The sequence below is a fragment of the Schistocerca nitens genome, chromosome 1 (genome assembly GCF_023898315.1).
Source record: "Schistocerca nitens isolate TAMUIC-IGC-003100 chromosome 1, iqSchNite1.1, whole genome shotgun sequence".
NCBI lineage: Eukaryota > Metazoa > Arthropoda > Insecta > Orthoptera > Acrididae > Schistocerca > Schistocerca nitens.
Window position 1 is genome coordinate 431507048 of NC_064614.1, and position 24724 is coordinate 431531771.

At 43.1% G+C, this 24724-nt stretch overlaps 1 protein-coding gene across 1 annotated transcript in view; it reads left to right on the top strand.

Moving 5' to 3' along the window:
* Positions 1-24724, top strand: part of LOC126235919 (proton-coupled folate transporter-like) — a 178900-nt gene that overhangs the window by 54237 nt on the left and 99939 nt on the right. The window contains exon 3 of the mRNA XM_049944879.1: positions 23008-23182. Within this exon, the coding sequence (XP_049800836.1) occupies positions 23008-23182 (175 nt within the window). The remainder of the gene's footprint in view (positions 1-23007; positions 23183-24724) is intronic.

The window sequence follows — 24724 nt, forward strand, 5'->3', positions numbered from 1 at the left end:
AGAGAATTGATGGACCCACGCTTGTGGATGAATGTCGTTGGCAGAATTTTTAAACGTTTTGAATTTACGTGTGGTAATGAACAGCTTATAGTCAAAGTCATCATGTCGGCGAGTCGCATATCGGTCATTGTTACGTCGTGTCGGCGGTTCCATCTCAAAATTTCTTTCATAATTTCCGAAGTGTCCTGTGTTATTATTTTGTGGTTGTTCCGTATTTCTATGTCCCTCTTCCCGTACTGGAGCGCGAGTGTCCTCTGAAATATGTAATTCTTGTATTACTTGTGTCAGCTGATCTTGTACTTCGCGGATTTCTCTTTGGTGTTGCGTATTAATTTGATTTTGATTTTGTTTGAATTTTCTAATTTGTTCATACTCTTCTGTGTCAGTGAAGGCTACAGGTCTTGTGTCATTCAGATCATCATCTACCTTTGTAGATAAGTTAGTGACCTGATCCGAAAGTTCGCCTACTTTCTCCGATAGTGAACACATTTCCTCAGTGTGTTTTTCTGAACCAAGTTTCAGAGTGTCCATTTGTGTTGAAATCAAATCTACTGTGTCCTTCAAGTTTTCCTGAGTTTTTGCAAGTTGCATAACCGAATCGGTAGATGCAACTGAGTCAAATTTAGCCGACAAGGTCTCATGGTTTTCATGAACAATGGTTTGCAGTTCTTTTATGGCTGCTTCGTGATTCTGTAATGCATTTTCATGCCGCGAAAAAATAGGTTGAAAATGCTCACAAATTTGTGTTTTTACGTCGTTACAGACTTTTTGACATTTCGATTCAATGTGATGTAACTCATTAGTTAAATCCTCACGTGTTTGTTCAAGAGTTTGCTCCAATGAGTCTAACTTTTGAAGATTTTGTTCCATTGCGTCTAACTGTTGCTGTGTTTGTCTCTGGTGTTGTTCCATTGTGTCTAATTTTTCAAGCTTTTGTCCCATTTGTTTCTGATTTTGTTCCATTTGTCTCTGATTTTGTTCCATTTGTTGCATTAATTGCAATAATAATGTATTAGTGTCTGGAATCTGTTTCTCTATGCTTTTTGGCAGTGCATTTTCACCGACAACATTCACATTTTGACAAGCAGAAAATGTGTCTTGACTCATTTGAGAAAACGGTGATGACCCAGAACCTGAATCTACAGTATTTGCGAAATTGTGTCCTGTCATTTCGGATTCCTGAGGCGAGCTGTTGCCGACCGACCGATCGATAATGCTTCCCTGCTCACTAATTGTTTCACTGTCTACGCCATTGTTTGCAACCCGCTCCATTTCCCTATGCGCAATTACCAAATTACTACTGTTAACATTAGTTAATTCATTACTCGGTGGCGCTAACATGCTGCTTTCGTTTTCACTGTCATTTCGCAGTTTACTTTGGAGCCTAGTATTACGTTTTTCACACGCCATTATTGTCACAGTATTTCACATGACAACACAGAAAAACACAATTTGAAGAGCAAAAATAAGAGAACACATTAACATAGCACTGAAAATAATATGTAGTTAATTGCAAGCGCAGCTGCGAAATACTTGGTGCAAATCTACATGCATGCCACAACTGTTTTACTGTACAACAATGAAAGACTGCAACTACAAAGGAAATTCTCTACAATTACGCGCTAGCAATAAACAAAATCTACACTAATTACACAAACTACAAGAACAAATCAGAAGATTCCAGTGAGGTATCCTGGCAGGGTCGCCATATGAAACGTCCCCTTTTAATAATTTTTACACAACTGTGCTTAACCTGACGCACAATATTTTTTTTTTAGCGCAACGCAATCTGACTTTCAACACACAATATTTTGTTAGCGCAACGCAATCTGACTTTCAAAATTCTCTACAAGAGAATGGCCCTGACTAACATTAAACTATACGTCTCACAAATCACTTACCTCACCAAAAATCTTCGCTGCTCAAGCTACTGCAATACAGCGAGCGCCACTACTGCCAGCTAAATAAAAGATTCAAACTATGGAAGGCACTAACTACTGATAGGGATAGTTAGCAAATGAAAGATATTAATAGAGAACAAACAATGTATTTACCTTGATATCATGACAAATTACAAAACTCCGCCATCTCTCTCCCCACATCCACCACTGCTGGCGGCTCACCTCCAACTGCCCAGCGCTACGCGCTGTTCACAGCCAGCTGCCTAACACTACAATGGTTGAGTATTACAACAATGCAAAGCAGCCACAGACTGCACACGGCACAGCCGGTGATTTTCATACTGAGGTGGCGTTATCAATAAAAAAACCTAAACAGCCTACTTACAAATGTACGGACACCAGACTTAGAGGAAAATGTTATTAACACTGTGGAAAGCGACCACCGTATCTGTACGACCCGCCGGTATAGGGTGAAGCAGACGACCGTGTGGAACATTCTCCATAACAATTGTTACTACCCTTATCAGTTACAGCGTGTGCAGGGCTAACTAGCTACAGACTCTCCACATCGGGAGCAGTTTTGTCACTGTTTTCTTCACCAGGAAACCACGATTCCAGGATTTGTGTCATCCATCCTATTCACATATGAGGTCACCTTTACGCATAGCGAATCTTCAACTTTCATAACTGTCATCTATGGGAGAGTATGCAGAACTTCCATGGTATTCAAATGGCTCTGAGCACTATGGGATTTATCTGCTGTGGTCATCAGTACCCTAGAACTTAGAACTACTTAAACCTAACTAACCTAAGGACATTCCACACATCCATGCCCGAGGCAGGATTCGAACCTGCGACCGTAGCGGCCGCGCGGTTCCAGACTGTAGCGCCTAGAACCGCTCGGCCACAACGGCCGGCTTCCTTGGTATGGCGACAGTGAATCATCAGCACCGGTACTACCAGAATGGGTGGGCCGGGTAACTTGTGTTTCTTGCGGGTGACTTTGCCTCCCCTGCTGTAAGAAGTGCTTTGTGGTTCGAAGGGTTACGTGGCCGCTACGTGATGGCCCTCCAGCTCACTTCACCATTAACGTCAGGACGCATCTCAATCGTGTCTTCCCTGGTGAATGGATCGGATGAGGGGGTCCAATTACATGGCCTGCTCGTTCACTGGATCTCAACCGGTGTGATTTCTGATTATGGGGCGTCTCAAAAATATCGTGTATGCAGAGCCCATTCCAGATGTGGAGACAATGGGGCAGCGTATTCATGCTGCCTTTGACACTGTTCAGATGCAGCCTGGCCGATGTGAATGTGTGACACAGAACATGCTACGGCGTGTACAAGCATGCATTCAAGCACATGGAAACCATTTTCAACTCATACTGTAACTGTGGCTGCATGGTACAGCGCGCATTCTATCGCAGCCCCTGTAACGATGTATGATTGAACAAACGGTCTCTAAAATGAAAACCATGCATTTCCGGACATAAGTTTCTAACATTCTGCGTGGTGTCTGTTTCTTCTAAGTCGTGTCTCCCTACCACTTTCGCGCAACGACGCTCTGAGCGTGTTTTTTTAGGGAACTGACTAATTTGAACCTGGGACCTGTTGCTGGTAAGGAGACGCCAGACCACACATGACATGAAGAGTTCAGAAGAGTTCAGTGAGACTAGCGATGATACAATCAAATACTTAATGATTTCAGCGTCAGCTCCACTGCACTCCCTGTAAAAGAATCTTAATACTAACTAAATTTAGTGGAAGGGGTTCAAGGCTTTCCTATTTTTAGTTAGCTGGTAAAATAACGTCGAAAAAGCAGTTAAGTTTACCATTGGAAATTTTATTCTACTCACAAAACATTGTTTATAAATTGCACTATTGATAAAAGGAAATATTTTAATACAGGATGATAAAAACCAACTGTGTTCAACAAAAATGTGAACAAATATTCCCTGAATGGGTTTCCAAGTTCTACAATGGATCGCAGGACGACCTATGCCATATCACATCTATAATCTAGATTTAAGTTAAGTTTCATAAAAGAGAAAACTATCAAAATGGTCTACAGTGACCCTCAATTATCTTTAATTACTTATTTAACTTGTCGTAAATTACAGTGACTGATGTGGCTTCTCAATAATTATATAACAGAAAAATCATCAGGTTTCAGAATTTAACTTCAAGTAGCAAATGTGAATACCATGAGCTTTAATTGACGATCGACACTAGTATTACGTAAAAAGGGGATGTAACAGATGAGACTTCTGCAGTTCTGAGTGAAGCGTTATGCGCTGTTATGTGGCATCGCGTGCGTTCATTACCTTGACGGTGTTTAGGCAGCGTCAGGGGGTGGCGGGCGGCGCAGCTCCACACAGCTCGCCGTCTCGGAAGCAACTCTCTCCTAACTTCTCCGTACTACAGTTTACCGAAGTTGGTTTAAAAAAAGCTATCTGGCTGTGATTTCAACTGACCAATCAGGGTCCCAATGTTAATCTTAAGCTCTGCCTACAAAAATTCTGTCTACCCAATGAGAAACGTTATACTTTTTGTGGTGGGGCAATGTTTTTAACGTTTGCAATGTAACAGAGACGCGAAAAAGTCTCACGCTAAAACTTGCAGCTGGTGTAGCCCTTTTAGTATTATCATAAGATCTATACTGTTCTTCTGGAGGGCTCTATCTTTTAACATGGGCTGGGGTGTGGTCCTGGCGGTCAGTCGGCCATGTGGGTGTCCGTCCCTTATCATAGGGCCTTCTAGCTTAACGCAGTTCTGCTCTCAGCTTCTGTTCTCGTTTCTTCCCTTGGAACTGCGTCTGTTTCACGGTGGGAAGGTATGACATGCATTTAAGCGTTCTTGTGTTAGGTTGTGGTATTCCATTTGCTCACTCGTTGATCGTATTACTTTGATTAATTTAATGTCAGGATTTATTCGGAGCTATGTGACATACTGCCGGATTTGCTTATCATGTCAGAGTTTTCATGGAAGGTGTAGGATTTGCCTGACACCTTACATGTCACCACCCTTCGAACTTAATTTTTGCACTGAAGTTAGGTAATGATTGAATTGTTGTCTAAGTCAGTCAAAAATTATTCCTTTATCTAAATTTTATTTCCTATTGTTCAGTCACGTTATTCTAGTTCTATGCTAGTTTGTATTACTAATTTATATTTTTATTTTCTTCTACATTATTCTCAAAAATTTGTTTATATTGACAAGAGAAGAATATTTTTATGCTATTATCATTATTAATTTTTAATTATTTTCTTTCTTTAGTTAAGTGTTAAGTTTGTTTTTTATGAAGTTTGTTATTCGATTTTCTTAGAAATATTTTTTTTATAAATGTAGTTATTAAGTAAAATCTATTCCTAACACATTTTCTAAATATCATGTACAAGTAAAATGTTTTTGTTTCTAGATACTCATTTCAACATTGTTATGCTAACAAATAAGAATTATTTCCAAGAGTTGCTTTGACAAAGAGATATACATACACAAGTCTTGAGATATTATCCTAACAAATGGTACAAATGTAAAAAAAAAAGGGGAAAACATCAGACAAGATATTTTTTATTCTTTGTTTTTATAAGGAGAAAATTAGTAAAATATAGTTATTCTTTTATTTTTATGAGGAGAAAATAAGTGGCATATAGTTTTAGTGTTTATTATGTCTTACTTTTGTTCTTTATACACTGTCCATTTCAGAACTAATGACTTATTTTTATCGATAGTCAATTTTTACTTAAGTCCATAGTCAATGACTGTTACTTTGTAGTTTATTAGCTTTCTGGTGTGCTTTACTTATTTAGTTTTTCACACGTGTCTTTTGCACAATTCCTACATCACCATTTTCATTATGCTATGAATGTTAATGCATGAGGTTGACGAATGTTTTTGCACGAAGTTGATGGACTTGAGCGAGATGGATGTGGGCAAGTATTTGATGTACAGCTTCGTTTGTCGTTCCTTGTTGGCTTTGCAACGGTGTATTGCTGTTGTGGAGATCCCATAATGGAATCGAGCTGTGAGTGCGGAATCTCGAGGTTTACTGGCTTTGTATGCGTGAAAGTCATCGTTATGTGTCGCTGAAAGCGGTCGTTTTTCGTTGTAATACTTCGCAGACGACTAGTTTACAATAGGATAGGGATTTGGGAAGGTATGTCGTCTATTCTTCACCCATCTTCTTTCTTGGTCTCAATCTTGCGAATCTTCAACTTCTGTTCTTCCTGCGTTTTCTCTGCTTCTTACTTGATTCTTGGTTCTTCTCTGGGCGGGATATGGGAATATTTATTGATAACTAGTCGCTTTGAAGTTCTCCTCTTAATAACAGTTTGATAAATTGTTTGGACGTGTCAGTTCTACTTTCTGGAAGTTTTCTTCAGTTTCGTGCATCAGCGTGTTGTTTAATAGCAGTAGTGTGACTTTTACACATATTTTTTGCCAGTGGTGGCTTGCCCAAGCGGTCTTCTCATCGGGCCATTTCTTGCTCGCTCCGCTGAGTCGGGGCATCCCGGGGTTTAAGAGCGGCGAAAGTCCGGTGTTTGCTTGTCTGTCCCTGCACCGGTCCCTTTAGCAGTAGATTTACTGCCCACTTCGGATACAAGTGCCCTTTGTTGGTGTCGCTGTCCTTTCCCTTCTCTTGATGTTTCTGCCTTGTAGGAATCATGTCTTGCTAATTACGTCCTTTTCTTTCTTGATACTTCTCTCGTTGCGAATTGTGGGTCATTGCATCTGGTCCTTGCTGGAGTTTTTACGATGGTTCTTACAAAAAGCTTTACTTATAATCATCTAACATATGTCTAGTACCTACATCGTTTTACGCCTTTTTAAAAAGCTTTACAAATTTCGGCTCCCTTTCCATGTTACAATTCTAAGATATAGTGAGTCTTAACTTCTACAATGATCCTCAAATTCGTTTTTTATTTTTGTGTAATGTCGTGGTGTGTAGCATTTTAGTATTTCATGCTGTTAGACTGTCTACACTTTATCCCTTCACCTTAATCTATGCTACTATTGGTGTTATTTTTGTTTTTTTTTTTATTGAAATTACTTTCTTTTTCCCACCTTCCTCTCTCCTTTCTCCTGACGATCTTATCTGCAACATAAAATTGAAATATTTTGCTAATTATTTACTTGAACTTCTTGAAATTTTTCGTCGATTTCTTTATGGACTTCTAAGATGAGTTGAGGTGATTCCCCCTTTTGTGCATACCATCCTAATTCTTCATCCTCTTTATCTCGCATCATTTTTAATTGTTTGTTTATAACTGGTATTTCTCCTAATTTTAGCTTTTGCTCAAAGAGAAGTGTGACATTCCCGAATGTTACACTACCTTTCCCCATATCTATTATCGCTTGTCTCTCATTTAAAAAAACTGCACCTATAATCAAATCTACAGTTGGTTTAAGTATAATCATGAAGCTGGCTTCGATCTTTTGACCTTGGCACGAAATAGTTAACCTTGTTTGTCTTGTAACTTCCGCAGCATTGTTTCTAATAGGACCTCTTACTTAAATCTTACGTGTTTTCAGAACTGGCAATTCCTCATTGGCATTACACTGCATGAATAAATTTTCTGAGATCACGGTCAGTTCACTTCTGCTATCAATTACAATATTGACTGGGATATGCTTTACCATGGCCTTCACAATTGGTTGAATTTGAAAGGGTTGGTTCTGTTCTTCTTCTTCTTGCATCAACGAATCCTCCACTGAATCATACATGAGTCTTTTCAGGAATTTCCCTTGTTAATTCGAACTTTCCGTAGGATAAGCTTCGACTGCTACTTCTCTCTCTTTTATTTCCTCTTCTCTATTTCTTCCTTCATTTACGCTTTCTTCAACATCCTCTACTTTTTCCTCATCCTTGTCTATCTTCTCCTTCTTTGTCGCTACTTCCACATAATCGCATTTAAATGCTCTAATTATCGCTTCATAACTTCCTTCATTGTATACCTTGGGTTGTGTGCCCACTAGTAACTTATTTTCAACTTCTGTCAACTGTGCATTATTCTCATTGAATTCGCTTTCCCTGGTTTCCATCTCAAATAGCTCTGCAATACTCATTACTTCGTCCTTTCCTCCTACATTCGTTGTGCATGCCTCTGGTAATTCATCTTCCTTGTCAGCATTCTCTCAATTAATTTCGTCCCAACACAATATTGTTATTTTCCTGTCTTCGTTTTCATCTGGTCCCTGCGGTTTTGTTTCTTCCTTCTTCTCTTCTCGTGATAAGGTATTTACTTCTCTGTTCAAGGTGCTGCAATTATCCTGGGTCGGTGCGTCACTCTCTTTGGCTTGGCCGTTTAGCTGTCAATTCAAACGTTTTTCGGGGTTTGGTGGTCTTACCTCCACCTCTTCTATATGTATTCTCATTTCTTGTTCAGCTTGTTGATATTGGTTTCTTTGTTGATAATTTGTAGGTCTATTGGTTATCCAATACCCGTTCCAGTTGTCATTGTTCCCTCTGTAATAGTTGTTGCCGTTCCTCGGTGAATAATGGTTATTGCCATATTCTCTTCTAAATCCATAACCGTTTTTTTGTTGAAATCTGTTGTCGTTTCTTGGTGCGAAGTTATCACGTGGTTCGTAATTATTGTTTCTTCGTACTGTGTCTTGTGGATTCCACTGCTTTTTGCTTTCGTTTTCACGTGCGCTTCGTCTTTTTCTTGCGTTATCTTCCGAAAATATGAACTCTAGTTCCCTTAGAATTCCTTTAAATGCTTCGACGTTATTGCCTCCGCGACCTACTAATGATTGCTGGTATTTCAATGGTAGTTTCATCGCGCATAATTTAATCAACTCTCCGTCACTGTATGGTACATCTAAGCATTGATTTTTCTTTGCCATTACTTCGAAAAATTTCACGGGACTCTTCTCTCCTGAATTTTCAAAATATGGGTTCTGTAATAATTCGTACTTCACTCTGTTCTGTGCTTCGCTGGACCAATATCGTGAGAGAAACTTCTCTCTGAAATCTTCGTACGATCGGCATGTGGCTGCAACATTCTGCATGGTTTCTGCGACTGTTCCTGACATGTGTGCACATATAAAGTCTAATTTGTGTGCTAGCGTCCAGTGTTCTGGTACTCCTACTCGGAATTGATCAATAAAAGTTCGTGGATGTAATGAGTTTCCTTCTCGAAAGTGTTGAAATTTTCTGACTGTGAGGAAATGATCGTTGTCGTACTTCGTCATAGTTCCATATCAAATTCGCGATTCTTCGCCACTTTTGTTTCTGATTATTTCTCCAGTCGTTCTTTCCGGTTGTGGTAGATCCATTGGATATTGTCCACTGTAACTTTCGCCTACCCTTGCGTAGTATCGTTGGAGTGGTACGCAATAATTTTCTTCCATCGGTTGTGAACGTGTAGCTGAATGCATTGCACTGTAATCTTCGCGACCTGACTTTCCATTGTCACCTATTGGTTCGGTATCTTGTCTGGCTAACCTTGCCGCTTCATTGGACGATCCAGACTGTCTTGAAACATACATTTGTGGTTTTGCATGTGTTTGTGGTGCCGTCTGTTCATCAAGAATTTCGAAACGTGTTTGTTGCTGTGCAGGTTGTCTGATTTCACATATGTTACTTTCCGCCTGAGATTGGAATCGCAAATGCGTAATATCTTCGTTAATTGCTTGTTTTTCCGGTGCTGTTACAGATACGGATGTGGTTGCAGACTCAGTGCTTGTTCGATACTGTTCACTACGCTCTTCAATAGTTTGCAACAACTCTGTTCGCAATTTCTGAAATTGTTGCTTCGTTTGCGCTTCTATTTTGACTATGCGGTTATCATATCTTTTCAGCGCAGCTTTTGTGATACGTTTGTGTAACACACTGTTTTCAACAATTTCACGCGCTGTACCTGCTGCTTTTCTAGTAATTACGTTTATCTGTTTCTCTAGTTTCTTGATTTCTCCCTGGGTGTTGTTACGTAATGTTTTGATCTCGTCCTGAGTGTCATTACGCAATGTTTGTACGTCCACTTGTACCTTGTCAATTTCTGTTCTCAATTGATTGTGACCTGTTATTAAGTTTCCTATCACTTCTCGAGATTCTTTTACCTCATCTTCAATATGACTTAGGTGTAACTGAATTTTTTTGTTTTGTTCTTTAATCTCACGCATTTGTCTCGTGGTTTCTGCATTCTGAATTTGAATTTGGTTCGCTATTTCTTTATTTTGCCTTGTCATGGTTTCCGTAATTTGTTGTAATACTTCTGCCAGATTGGTGGGTCCTATTGCGTTTTCTTCCGACGTCCTACGCTCCGTGTTTTCGCCCAAGCGTTGGTTCGCAACCGATTGCAACGAACTGTGCGGTGACACTTTTCTGCTCGAATTCCTTGTACTCTGTTGTGAGGGAGCTATGACTACTTGTACTATGGGTTCTACGTATTCCAGACGCAAGTTAGAATCCTCATCAACTGTCTCTCTACTTTCCTGCTCCTCTGTCGTATGCTGACGTACGTTTTCTATGCCTTGGCGTACATTATCCTCGTTATGGTGCGTTATCTGTCCTATTTCTCGCGATACTGCATCGTCTGTTGTACTGTCCTCTATTCACTGTCCATCTTCATCCTGGGTCAATGTCTCGATCTGCCATTGCTAATCTTTCCGAATCCCTTATTTTCTGTTTTAAAAGCAATTCACGCGCCCTACTTCGCGTCAACATGCGCTCATACGATCTCACGCATTTCATAAACTTTTTGCTCACACGACTTGACACTTATTATACCCAGGACTGACAATCCATTCACTTACTTGTTGGGTCAGAACCAACTTGCCAACGATGTATCCGCCACCTGTGCACTTGCATTGGAGAGAAAACTTAATTCTAACAATATTAAAATTCATAACTTAATTATGCTATTGTCTCTGATAGAATGTCTCGCTTTCTATTGAATACTTTCTTACTATCTATCGCTGCAGCTACTGTTTTTGACTATGTGTAACTTCAAGAAAAAAATTTTTGTTACGAAAATTTTTCAACGGGATATTTTTCTGACCTAGTTAGGCATGTGGTAGACCTTCAATCATCGTATTTTACCATCCTGGCAGGGTCGCCATTCTCTAACATTCTGTGTGGTGTTTGTTTGTTCTAAGTCGCGTTTCCCTACTACTTTCGCGCAACGACACTCTGAGTGTGTTTTTTAGGGAATTGACTAATCCACATCAAAATTATCTATTTCTTTCTCCATCCAGTAATTTGACAAATTCAGAGAGAGTACTTTCTCGAATTCTAATACATATATAATTTTCGTTCTGTCAAATATCATTTTTATGGGGTTAAAAGTTAGCTGTCTTCCTTCTTGCATTTCTTCTAACTTCAAAGTGGCAAGCATATAGGGATTTTAATTTTGCCTCGTATTTCCGCCCTAACAGTACAGTTCAAGCGCTCCACACCTTTCTGTAAATAAGCTAACAGCCTCTACACATTCTTGCAGAATTTCTGTATGGAACTTAAAGTTAACAACTTTTGCAAACGAGTGTCCATTAAAAGTAGTTATTCCATCACTTTTGAACGAAAGCAGTGGGACAGATCCTGTTGTGGGATACAAATCAAAAGTGTGACATTTTCAATTGAAGTTATGTGTTTTCTAATTTTTAGCACTGAAGATGACTATGTAATAGTTGAAATCTAGATCTTCTGAAATAAAACCACGGATTTCATGATCCATTGCTGTTCTTTTCTTCATTATCAATATTATGATAGTTAAAAGCAACAATCAAGTGGACTGGCAAGAACAATTATAAAATGGACAGTCTGTGATGCTAAAGAAGGAGATGGTGTGGGTCATTTAATTGTCATCGATGAAGTAAATTCTCCAAGTTCTTCACCGTGAGACATCTCCTGTACGGGAGAGATAATGAGACAGCAATAGAAATATTGGGAAAAATCGGCAAAGAAGGTATGAAAACCAGTTCGAAAAAATATAAAAGGCCTATGGCCTGGAATATTGCAGAAGTTTCGGGCAGATGACTAATACTTTTCGATTAGGACAACGCAATATTTTGCCAGGATATTTAACAAAGGAGGGATGTGCGACTACCTAATATCGTACCGGTGACTTCTGCATGGAAGGAGGCTGCGAGGTGAACAGTAATGTGGCTGTGGACGATGGTACAACATTTGGGATTGACTGTTTAGCGCAGATGGACTCCAATTGTAAATATATGCGACAAAATTATATTCGAATCACAATCCCGGGAGTAAACAAAGTTATCGGTAACCACGTTACAGATTTTGTAAAATGTCCAGACACGTAATTATGAGTAACTTTTACGTCATTCTTGACTAAGGAACATGGTACTACCAGGACGCAGGCTAAAATATACAATTACAGAGTGGATCATATGTTTGACACTGTGCAAGACTGTCAAACTAAATTAAACATTGGGAAACCGTGATTTGAGACTTTCTCGGCGTATTCCATTCGTGAAATCTTCTCGGGTGATCAGCCGAGTAAAGGCGTCGTCTTCTCGCAACGTTTCGAAGGGTTTCGTACCCATCATCTTCAAGCGAAGTGTCGAGATGCTACTACTACTTTCACTAATATTTGGCCTCATGTTTGAGAGCCGGTTTTTGTGGAGGGTATTGTCTGTAGACATTTCCTCCTGCCTAGAGTGGAATTTGTTTCTAGTGTTGGCCTATTTTAGGTATGTCCTATGTGTGCAGTGAACACGATTTTTGTATATCCTGTGGGGCAGATTGCCGGTTTTCTTGTATTTTTTTTACTTTTTTTTTAAATTATTTTTTTTGTTTTTAGGGTGTTTTTTGTGTTTTTTTATAATTTTTTTAACATTTATTTGTATGTAAATTTTTTTTATGTTTATACGTATATATATGTTTTTTTTTTTTTAATGGGGTTTTCATGTTTTTAATTATCGTTCAGTGTAAGTATTTTTGGTCTCTTACACCTAAACTGTTGTGGGTCGTATTGCCCTAGTCCGCTGATGAGCTCATTTTGTGAGCGGTGGGCCTGCCTGTAGAAGGCTATGGAGAGTTCTTTGAAGCGCTCTCTTAGTGGTTTTATGCCCGTTATCTCATGGAGGTCGTTTGTGGGAAAACGAGTGTCCACGTGTATGGCTCTTTTAAGTGCCCTATTTTGTATGGTTTGGAGCCTCTTTAGGTGGTATTTTGCTGCGTAGCCCCACACTGGGCACGCATATTCTAATATGGGCCTGACCAGGCTGCAGTAGACCCTGATTCCTAGTTCGCCAGAAAGGCCGCTACTGGCGTTTAGGATTGGGTATAGAACGTGTAGCCTGGTGCTTGCTTTTTTTCTCAGGTTTGCTATATGTGTCTGCCAGGTGAGTCGTTTATCTAGCGTAACCCCGAGGTATTGTGCCGAGTTCCTCCATGGTAGATTCCTGCCTTGGAATGTCAGCACAGGTGGGGGTCTGTATCTGGGAGGTCTTTTCCCTAGCTTTTTAGTGAACATTATCGCTTGGGTCTTGTCTGCATTGAGCGTGATCCGCCACTTTTTGGCCCACGTTTCTGTCTTGTTTAATATGCACTGGAGGCGCGCGGTGGCGACATTGCGATTCCCACTGAGAGAGAGGAAGGCGGTGTCGTCCGCGAACTGTGCATTTTTAACATGTTGGGCTGTGGGGGTGTCTGCTGTGTAGCAGTTGTACAGGGTGGGCCCTAATACCGATCCCTGTGGTACTCCCGCCCGTATGTCCCTTTTGGAGGAACATTTGTTGTCGATTTTGACTACAAAAGTTCGTCCTGTGAGGTAGCTTTTTATTAGTTTGACCAAAGCCCCAGGGAAACCTTGGGTATATAGCTTGTACAGTATACCTATGTGCCAGACCGTATCGAAGGCTTTCGCTACATCTAGCATGACCATTCCACAGTAGCCTTTGTAGCTGTGTGCTAGGGTAGCGGCCTCTACTACCCTCATCAGCTGTTGTGTTGCAGAGTGGTTTCTTTGGAAGCCAAACTGCTCTTTCGGTATTATCTGTTCCCTAGTGAGGTGCTGCTGAATAGGGAACAACAGAAGGCGTTCATATAGCTTGCTCAGGGTAGGGAGAAGACTAATTGGCCTATAGTTTTGCGGGAAAAGGGGGTCCTTACCAGGTTTCGCGATCGCGATTACTTCCGCGTGTTTCCACGCTTTTGGAAATCTGCGCGATCGCGTGATCTCGTTAAAGATGTCTGTTAGGAGCTCGATTGCAACAGGCGGTAGGTTCTTTAATACTTCATTTGTGAGCACGTCGTGGCCAGGCGCTTTTTTTGTGGGTAATGCTTTTATGGCGCCTACTACGTCTTCTACTGAGAAGGGTGGCAGTGCGTCATCTTCGTCGTCTTCTGCTGCGAGGAAGACCCTGAGTTGTCTTCTGACGACGGCTTCGTGGGCCCTATCCTGTGCCTCTGCCGGTTGGAATTGTCTTTCAAAGACGTCTGCGAGTGCGTTTGCCTTGTCAGCAGCGCTAAACGCGAGGCCGCGCTCTCCGTGCAGAGGCGGCATTTTTGCGCGTCTTTTAGTAAATTGTTTGGTTGCCTGCCACAAGCTGTTGTCCTCCACCTTAAGGGCGGACAGACGAGCAGACCATTCGTTATTCCTGTGCTCATCGAGCGCTGCTCTCAGCTCTCGTTGCAATCTATTTAGTAGTCTCCTAGTACCTGGATTTCGGGTCATTTTCCACTCTCTCGCGATCCTATTTTTGTGTCGTATTTGCGCAAGCAGGTGCGGGGGGAGTTGCCTACTTTTGGGTGCACTATGGGGGGGGCCTCGGGGTGGCCGCTTCCGCTGCTTGCAGGATCGTTCGAGTCAGGTGTTTGAGGGCCTGTTCTGTGTTGTCCCCGTTCGGAGGCGGGGTGTGGGCGATGTCTTCCGTTAGTCCGTCTCGGAACTGTTCCCAGTTCGTTCGTTTGAACGATGGGTGTCCGTTCTGGATCGGAAGCCATTCGCCCACGTCTATTTCGAAGAGTACGGGATTGTGGTCGGATGACATTTTGTTCAGCGAACTCGCGGCCACAAAGCCCGTAATCCTTTTCGTTATAGCGATGTCTATAACGTCTGGACGTGCTCCGTTTCGAGGGAAGTGTGTGGGTTCTTCGGGAGCCCACACATTTAGGTGGTGGGTGCGCGCAAGTCTCTGTAACTGGCGGCCAGCTCTGTTGGTTCGCCTGGAGTTCCAGTCAGAGTGTTTCGCATTGAGGTCTCCCCCAATTAGGAGCTTGCCTCGTAGCTGGGTTAGTGCCGCTATGTCGGGTTCGTGGAGGATGACACTTGGTTGCTTATAGACTGCCACTAGCGTGAGGGGGCCGGTGGCAGTTTGGATTTCTATGGCTACCGCCTCTATTGACTGTGTGTCAGGGGGAATTAACTGATGGTGGGGGATGCCTCGTTTTACGTAGATTGCAACCCCGCCTCCGTGTGTTTGCCTATCCTTGCGGTAGCTTCCGTAGTTTGGTGCCGAAGCTTTCACCCCCGGTTTGAGGTGAGTCTCCGACATCAAACACACGTCTATGTCCTCGTCTTTCAGGAATTGCTTAAATTCCTGTACCTGTTTGTGAATACCTTCTGCGTTGAAGACGCAGATGGTTAGCCCTTGGATATGTAGGCGTCTATCCATGGTGGGGGGTATTGGGGGTTTCGGTAATTTTCGCAGCTAATTGCGAGGACATTTTTGCCATTGTGGCTGATATTTCGGCGAACTGCGCTGTTAGCTGCTGCATCATGGAGAGTGTCGTCGTGACTGCCCCCATGAGCTGGTTCATAGAACTGGCTAGCAGCGCAATGTCGCCTTGGTTTGCGGGAGTTTGGCTACTGCATGTCTGCTGGCCACTGGCGGCGGTGTAGCAAGATTGCCCTTCGTTCAGTGGTCCGCTTTTCATGCCTTCTGCAACCCGTGGCTGGCTGGCGGGCGCAGGTCCTTCCGGGTTCGTGGTTTGGTGCCTGTCGACGGTGAGAGGGCCAGTCGGATCGGTACTGGCTTGTTCTGGGGTGTAGTTGGTTGGGCTCAATACGCGAGAATATTGGCGCCCGTCAACTACACTTGTGTGGCGGCGGGTTGGAGCGACAGTCTCGCGCAACATCCGCGCTTTCCTATTCTGTTCGGTTGGCTGGGATTGGCCCCTCCAACCGTTTCTCCTGCCCTTCCTACCTTTCTGTGGCTGTTGCTGCGCCGTGTGAGCCTGCTGTTTTTCAATTGCTCTTAGGATGGTGGGGCAGCCGCCATAGCTTGCTGGGTGAGAGCCCTTACAGTTATAGCAGACTGGTTCTCCTCCATTCTCTTTTTTTGGGCAATCCCTGGATTGGTGGTTTCCTGCACAGCGCACGCAATGTGGGGGCATTGTACAGTCCCTAGCTACGTGGTTCACTCCCTGGCAGTTGTAGCATTGCCTATACTTGTTTTTCTGTCGTAACTTCTCGACAGTTACGTCAAGTGACATAATTTTTGATACTTGGAATACCTTCCTATTCTGTGGAGTGTCTCTTAGTATCACCAGTTTAAGGGGCCAGTTTTTCCTTACGTGTGTGACCGTTGTCACGTCAAAACCCTGTCCTACAAGCTCATCCTTGACCTCCTCATGGGACATCTTTCTCAGGGTACCTCTGATTACTGCCTTAATAGGCTTTTCATCCACTAGCCTAAAGGTGTAGTAAGGGATGTTTTGTTTTTGCAAGACGTCCCTTACCTTCTTGTAGTCCTCAGATGTTTTGACAAAGATTTTTACTTTGTCGCCGCCTCCCGATTTTGTGCTAAATTCTCTGTTTCCGAGAGAGCTTTTTAGCAAATCTTCGAGGGCCTTATAGGACTCTGGGCATTCCGCTATTATCGGCGGTATTTTGAGTTTTTTAGCTCCCGCTTTGACCGGTGGTAGTACTGGGGGGGCTGCCTGTGGGTCAATTGGTTCGAACCGATTTCTGCTCTCTATCGGAGTGGGCAGATGCTCCTGGAGTGAGGAGCGGCGAACGGTCCTTCTGGCCTGTTCGAAGGGCGGTTCGTCGCTCGGAATGTCGCCTGGGAGGGTTATGCCGCTCTCTCTGTTTCGTCCACCATCGGCATGTCTAAGGGGGCAGTTTCCTGCGCCCCTCTTTTTGCCGGTGGGGAGACTGCCAATGAGTCTTCCGATTTGCTCTTGCGCAACGTCTTCGGACTGTCGGCGTCCCTAACGCTGCGATTCCTCTTAAGGGAGGTCTTTTCCCTATCCAGGGACTGCAGTCTGGGTGTGGGGGAAACTTTGGGGAGGATGTTCCTCTCCCTGCGTTGTGGAGGATTGCTCCTGGCTTTCTTCTCTGGGGGAAGTTGAGCAGGGGGCGGCAAGGCTTTGGTGGGGAGGGAAAGTCCTTGTGCTGACGTTGGTGAGATAACCGAACGTGTGGGTGTATGTGGTGGTGGTGGAGCAGAGTTCTGCTTGGTGTCACCGTCTGCAGTGTGAATGATTGTTATTAGAGAGCCTCCCGCTTGGGGAACGACTCTCGCTCCTACTATCGTGGAGGGATCCATGTCAGGACGCAAAATGGGAGACAAGCCGCCAAGGGGGTGTCGGGTGTTGCCTTCGTTGTCACCGTTATACGTATCCAGCAACAACACCGACCCTATCAGCCTACCAAGCGCGGGTGACTGGCCAGTGACCAGGCCCTGACTTGGGATGTCGAGATGCTGTGTTGCGCGGTCCTATAAAGGCTGCTGCTGCTCACATCTATTACTTTCCCCTCTTTGGGGAAGTGTGAGGGGGAGTTTGTAGCCTTTCGGCTTTTACTCCCCTGTGAACGTGTGTGTGTGATTTTTCTATAGTTTTTTGGTGTCTGTGACTTGTGATGTTTGTTGTGAGTGAGTCTGGTACTTGCCTGGGGTAGGCGAAAAGATTGGTGTTATATGGGAAGGAACTGGATTAGGGATTGGGTATTGGGATTTTCTCTTCGACTTAATCGTCGAAGATCGTCATAGGGCGCTTATGCTTATCGCGGGACATGTCATACCGACCTAGGGAATGGATGAGCGCGTTTCCGGATCTGGAAGAACCCTCATAGAAGGCCCTTGCCAGATCCTGGAAACGCTCTCTCAGGAGTGGGATTTCGGCTGCGGCGTGTAAGTCGTCTATGGGGAATCCGAGAGGTAGGTGGAGTGCCCTTCTGAGGGCGCGGTTTTGCAGCCTCTGGAGTTTGTCCAGGTGCTGCTTTGCCGCGTATCCCCAGACAGGGCACGCATACTCCATTACTGGCCGGATCAGGGCCTGCCTATAAAGGCTCCTGGACCAGTGACTGATTCCGGGCGCCGACCAATCAGGTAGAAACATATTTTTCTCTATCTACGACATTACACTCCATGACACAATCAAATATAGATTTGCCAGTTAGGTCTGGTCGCCACAAACAATGTAATTCTACAAGTCTTAAGAAAAAGAACCTGTGATCGAACATATTTAAACAATTCCCTATCAAGGAAACTACGCCCCTAATTACAGTTAATGTGTTATTTGTACGAAAAAGAAAACGTAATTGAGGACATGGAAGTCAATAATCAAAAACTATAGCGTATGACAACGACAACTGGCACAAAGGAAGATTATAAACTGAACTGAAAAAAGAGTAAACTATTGGAGATGTGCAAGCAAAGTTTACATGTTGCTTTAAGTACAGAGGAGACCTGGCTATGACTAAATAATATAAAATACCTACATTCACATTAAGTAGCAATGGAAATTGCTCACATGTCGGAGTACTGGCCGAAATCAAGAAATCGAGAATGTTAACTACATTACAGGACACAGGAAAATGTTCTAAGAAACCTGCATTCCCATTTGGATTGACTTGAAAAGGATGGTTATATTCCATCTAAATATGGCAGTGTGGAGTTGGCACCTAGAACAGAACAGCGATTTTCGGGGTTTAAAAGTGTTGAAATAACTAAATTTAATGGACATTCGTTGCAAAAGTTGTAAAATTTTAGCTCTGTACAGAAATTCCGCTAGAATCTGTAGCAGTTGTTAGTTCACATACAGGAAGATGTGGAGCGCTTGAATAATAGCGTCAAAGCTGAAAAAAGAGGCAAAAGCCAGAACACTTACTACATTAAGCCTAGAGGAACTGCAAGATGGAACAGAGGTAATTGTTAAAGCAATAAAGCAGAACTTTTGCAGGAATCAGATTAGATATACATTAGAATCCGAAAATGTACCCACTTTGTAATTGTTAAGTTACTGGCTGGAGAAGAAAATAAGTGATTATGATGTGGATTTAATTTGTAAGTTAAAATTCAGCTGGATATCTTTAAAACTATACCAAATAAAAATAAAGAGTTTTTTCTGTGTGTAAATGTCTTTGTACTAGAATATTTGCTGTTATTTGCTATCCTGGCAAAAATACTATGATCTGCATGTATGTCTTTGGGATGAGAGAAGTGGGTTGCTGGGTGACCTTGAAAACTACTTGGGACTAGGTAGTTGAGAGTGTAGGGATCCCTGTTTCTTATCTATATTAATTATGAATATATAGCACAAGTGTGTAATCTGACACCAGAAGCATAACCTGAAATCACTTGTCTTTAGTGACTGATCTAACGCCCACTCTAGCTACAGTGACCATTGATAATCTACTCACTGGACGTGTGGGTTGCCTATCTCCCTTGCTCCCGGGCTCGAACCAGCAGTGCCATCCTACTTCTGTAAATATTGTTTTGTGTCAAAATTGTACATTACTTTTCGATTCCTTTCAACGTTACCTGCAAGCTGTTTGGTTTCCTGTATGCATCCAAAGGTATATTTACACAGACCGTAAAAATCGCATATTGCCAACAATACCTCCTGGCAATGTTCTTGGCAGCCACATGGTCACCAACACTTATTACCACTTTTGCCCGGCAATGTTTGTAGAAGTACATTTCAGGGTCAGAAGCGTTTACACGGGTCACAGTATTGCATCAAAACGGAAAAAAGTGAGCTAATGTAAGAGAGTGTGATTAGCCTGCATTTGCATTCCACGTGGTACGAAGTTAGTAAGTAAAAGAAAAGTAGGATTAGGTCGATATGTTCTTCTTTAAGTAAGTGAACCAAAGTTAGATGTATACCTTATCCAGAATGCTGAAACACAATTTTGAATACATGGTGACAGCAATTCGTCCAAGACTTTGTATATTTAATACCAATATGAAAGACTATATACCATTACAACCAACCTGAAGATCTCCCTTTATTTTTTCTCTACTAATAATAGATACGTAAGTTTCATGTTCCTCTTTAAAGTTCACTGTTATTGACATGCTTTTTGGTAAAGGTGATTGGTACACTTTGGTGGAAGGACTGAAAGAATTCATTAAAATAATCTGAAATAACAGTCAATGATATTATGGTTTACCAGTAGATTGGCAGAACTAATAATTTCATAAATGTGATGCATCAACTACCAGAGTTGTTGGATGTGAGTAGTGTATACAAAGACTGCAATAAAAACCTACAGGGTTCATGTCTGGAGAACATGCTGGCCACTCTAGCCGAGCGATGTCGATATCATGGAGGAAGTCATTCACAAGATGTGCACGGTGGGGCACGAATTATCGTCCATGAAGAGGAATGCCTCGCCAATATGCCAATATAAAAACCTACAGTCTGTAGCTTACTGCCTATAAACGAGGAAGCAGACATGATGGAGCTGCAAAAAAGTTTAAAAATCCTAAGAACCTATGTAGATTAAATTATGGTTAACTACTGCAATGGTAGTAGCGAGAATGTCCTGTTCACAAGTACCTCTGAGGTTTCAGAAGAGAACTATGGAAAACTACAAGACATACAGAAATTAGACACATATCAGTGGATAGAACATCTCTCCAAGTTTCCCACTCATATTACTGTACAGGTGCTCCCAGTTTCTACGTCACGTTACTTTACAGGCACTGAATATGGACACCGTTTGTGACGCGACAGACGTCAATTCGTGTGTGCAGTTCAATGAAGCCTCTGCTGCAACTTTCATGGCAGCCTGCTTTGGAAATCTGATCAATGGGTTGTTTACTTGCAGGTGCGATCAAATGCAGTGCGACAATACCGAGAGGATAGTTTATCGACGTGTTCTGACGTGTCTGCCGTTACTGGTGCACTCTGAAAGTACGCCACGGCGCATATTACGAATCGAAACTTGGATAGATGCTCAATACAATGATACATTTTTCTCTGAGTGTCTTTCAGTTTTCGATCAGTCGTCCTCTGAAACCCTGGAAGTATTCACTAATAACCCTGTACTCATTTCCATGTACCATAGCTGTGGTCGTCGATGTACGATCACGTTTACAGAACACGTAGTTGTCTTCGTTTGCTCACTTTTGTTTCTCTGCAGACAATGAACAAATCGAGTGCCTCACCGTATGCGCGCTATCTTCCGAACTGAAGCGAAATAATATTATTTCACCACTCACATTGCATGACTTGTGCACTGTAGCGCTGTCGGCAATTCCCTGCAACAGCCTGCTCCATAGGCGGTTGCCCAGCTATACCACAGTATTGCTGCGTACTGCAGCCCGATGGCAGCAACATTATCTGTAATAGTATTGCGGTCACATATTATCGTAAAGTAGGGCCGATATAAACACATCTTAAAAGTCACCTTGCATTCGGCATGGCTGAGAGACCCATGTGGCACATACAGGGTGAGTCAGGTGCCCCTGATGCTGTCGTTTTATGCAACTCTCGATGTTAATTCTGGCCATCAGAAATCACGCTACGAGCAAATTATTAGTCCCATGAAAAAATAAACAGGACTGTTTTGCAGGAAATTTAATGTAGTTAAATTTTGTACTGGGATACGTTTTCGCTAGAGGTTCTAAAGGTTCAAATGGCTCTGAGCACTATGGGACTTAACTTCTGAGGTCATCAGTCTCCTAGAACTTAGAACTACTTAAACCTATCTAACCTAAGGACATCACACACATCCATGCCCGAGGCAGGATTCGAACCTGCGACCGTAGCGGTCGCGCGGTGCCAGACTGTAGCGCCTAGAACCGGTCGGCCACCCCGGCCGGCTTCACTAGAGGCCGTAATTTTCGAGTTATTCAAGAACAATGTACAAAAGTGGCCAAACCAACTCCACCTCCGCACTCATCCCTCAGCAGTCAGGATTTCTAGTATGTTGTTCGTGGCACTCCCTCCTACCATTGTACAAATATTTGCAACTGGAACATTCGACATTTTTTGGCCTTCATTGACTGGCCTTATTACGCCATTGGCTTACAACTAGTCGAGCACTTACAAATTGTAAAACTGACTTTTGTGTAAATTTTACCTAATTATTTGGTAAATTTTAAAAGCATAAAATAAAAAATTACATCGTTGTATTCGTCAGGCCTTCTGACTACGAAACATACTGCGGTTGTAAGGGCTAAGTTCGGATCGAGTTGTCAACGTAATTAGTTTACGCGTAACGCTTACAAAAGTCGTTTTCCGTTCATTACTCTTACGAGCACGTTTAAATTAACAATGTTAACGGAGCAGCCGACTGTGCTGGTGGTGCAATAGCCCAGTCCATGAAGACTGAAGAAGGACGTATGTCGGGAATAGTTCTTGTAGTCTGAAATTTTTGTGCAGTGATAGGAAGGATTGCCACGAACAACATACTAGAAATCCTTACTGGTGAGGGATGAGTGTTGGGGTGGAGATGCGTTTGAAGGTCACTTCTGTATGTGTTTCTTTAATAACTCAAAAACCGTGGCCCTCCGGTGAGAACGTATCCCAGTGAAATGTTTGACTACATTAAATTTCTTACAAAAAGGTCCTTTTCAATTTTTGTGTAGGACGAATAGTTCACGCGCAGCGAGCGAGAGAGTATGAAAATCTCTCGTATGGTTTATGATGGCCAGCTATAACATTGTGGGTTGCATAAAACGACATGGTAGGGGCACTCTGTAAGATACGAAGTTGAAAATTAGATCATGTTACCACTCCCCGAATTAAGTGAACGGTGACATACAGCAAAATGTTAAACAATAACTGTGGATGGAGCTTTTTGTCGAATTCTAATACATCATGTTTTACACACTGACGTTGGCTGTAACTATTCAGAATCTCGAAGTATCGTAAGACGTGAAAACCAATACTGCTTAGTATAGCGAGAGATGTTCCTTTGTAATGGGGCTGCGACAGGCGACGTGGCGACTGGTTGCAGGCAACTTCATCTCGTACGGGCTGTACTGCGGCCTGTCGCTGATTCCGGAACTGGAGGCAGAGTGGCTGCTGCTACCCTCCATCGTCAACACGTTCAGTGGCGGCATGCTCAACCTCATGGCCATCGCCAACGTCTACATCGTCGACATCAGCAGTCCGGAGGAGAAGGAAATCCGGTACGTGCACTTCCGAATCTTCAGCGCTAAAGTTACTACCGCTATTCACAAATATCTAACATATTTGCCCTTAGGGAGTTTTTCAGCAAATAATGTAACTCAAATGTGTTCGGAAACAGCATCGCCACTTGCTCCAGAATGGTGTAAGGGTTGACATGACCATATGTCCTACATGTCTTGGAAAACAATAAGAAACAACTACACCATTCGTTGTCGAATATTTAAGATGGGTGCTGGGACAAATGACGACTACTCCGACAGATTGGAACAGTAATCCTCAACGTGGACGAGTTGCGGATAAAAAAAAAAGACTGAGACCTGTATTGGAAGCAATATCTTGCGATGTTAATATTTCATCCAACGCTACAGCCACACCTTGCAGTGCGTACTTGCCGTACGCTCTCCCCTGTTGCATATGCAATCGGTGCATGGGAAGATGGTGGTTGTTGGGATGTTTAAGGGGGACTAAACAGCTAAGGTCATCAGTCCCCCATTCCAAAAACAGGCGAGACATAAATTCGCGGAGCAGGTAAAACCCCAAGGAGAAGGAGACTCCCCCCAGGCACTGAAAGAACACAAAGGCGGCAACGAACATTACAGACAAGAAGAGTACAGATGAACACCAGACAGAAAGAAACAGAAGAAAAGAAGACGGCCGGAGACTGGTTGACTGACCACGAGAACAAAAAAAAACAGGGAAAGAGTCAACCGCCGGCCGCGGTGGTCTCGCGGTTCTAGGCGCGCAGTCCGGAACCGTGCGACTGCTACGGTCGCAGGTTCGAATCCTGCCTCGGGCATGGATGTTTGTGATGTCCTTAGGTTAGTTAGGTTTAAGTAGTTCTAAGTTCTAGGGGACTAATGACCACAGCAGTTGAGTCCCATAGTGCTCAGAGCCATTTGAACCATTTTTTTTGAAAGAGTCAACCATCCGACGACACACCAAAACAGCAACAAATATTGAGAGACGCGAGGACAAAAGACACAGAAAGGGAAAGGTGCAGGACCCCCCTAAATGGAACCACAAAAAGGACTACCACGGATAAAATTTAAAACATTGTCAGCCATGGAGGCATCGTCGCATAAAATCAAAGGCAAAGTGCCCGGGAGATTAAAAGATTGCCGGAGGGTGCACAGTCGGGGACACTCCAGCAAAATGTGGGCGACCGTCAGCCGAAACCCACACCGACACAGGGGGGGGGGGGGATCCTCCTGACGCAAAAGTTGACCATGCGCCAGGTAGGTATGGCCTATGCACAGCCGACACAGGATGACAGAGTCCCTGCGAGAAGCCCGCAGGGAGGAGCGCCACACATCGGTCGTCTCCTTGACAGCCCGCAGTTTATTCGGGGAAGTCATACCACGCCATTCAGCAGTCCACATCCCAAGTACCTTACGGCGTAACACCAGCTGCTGATCGCGAGCCATGAGGCCGATCTCCAAAGCTGGGGCGTCGATCGCCCCTTTGGCCAGTCTGTCAACACGTTCGTTCCCCGGGATGCCAATGTGACCTGGCGTCCAAAAAAAGACCACCGAACGACCAGA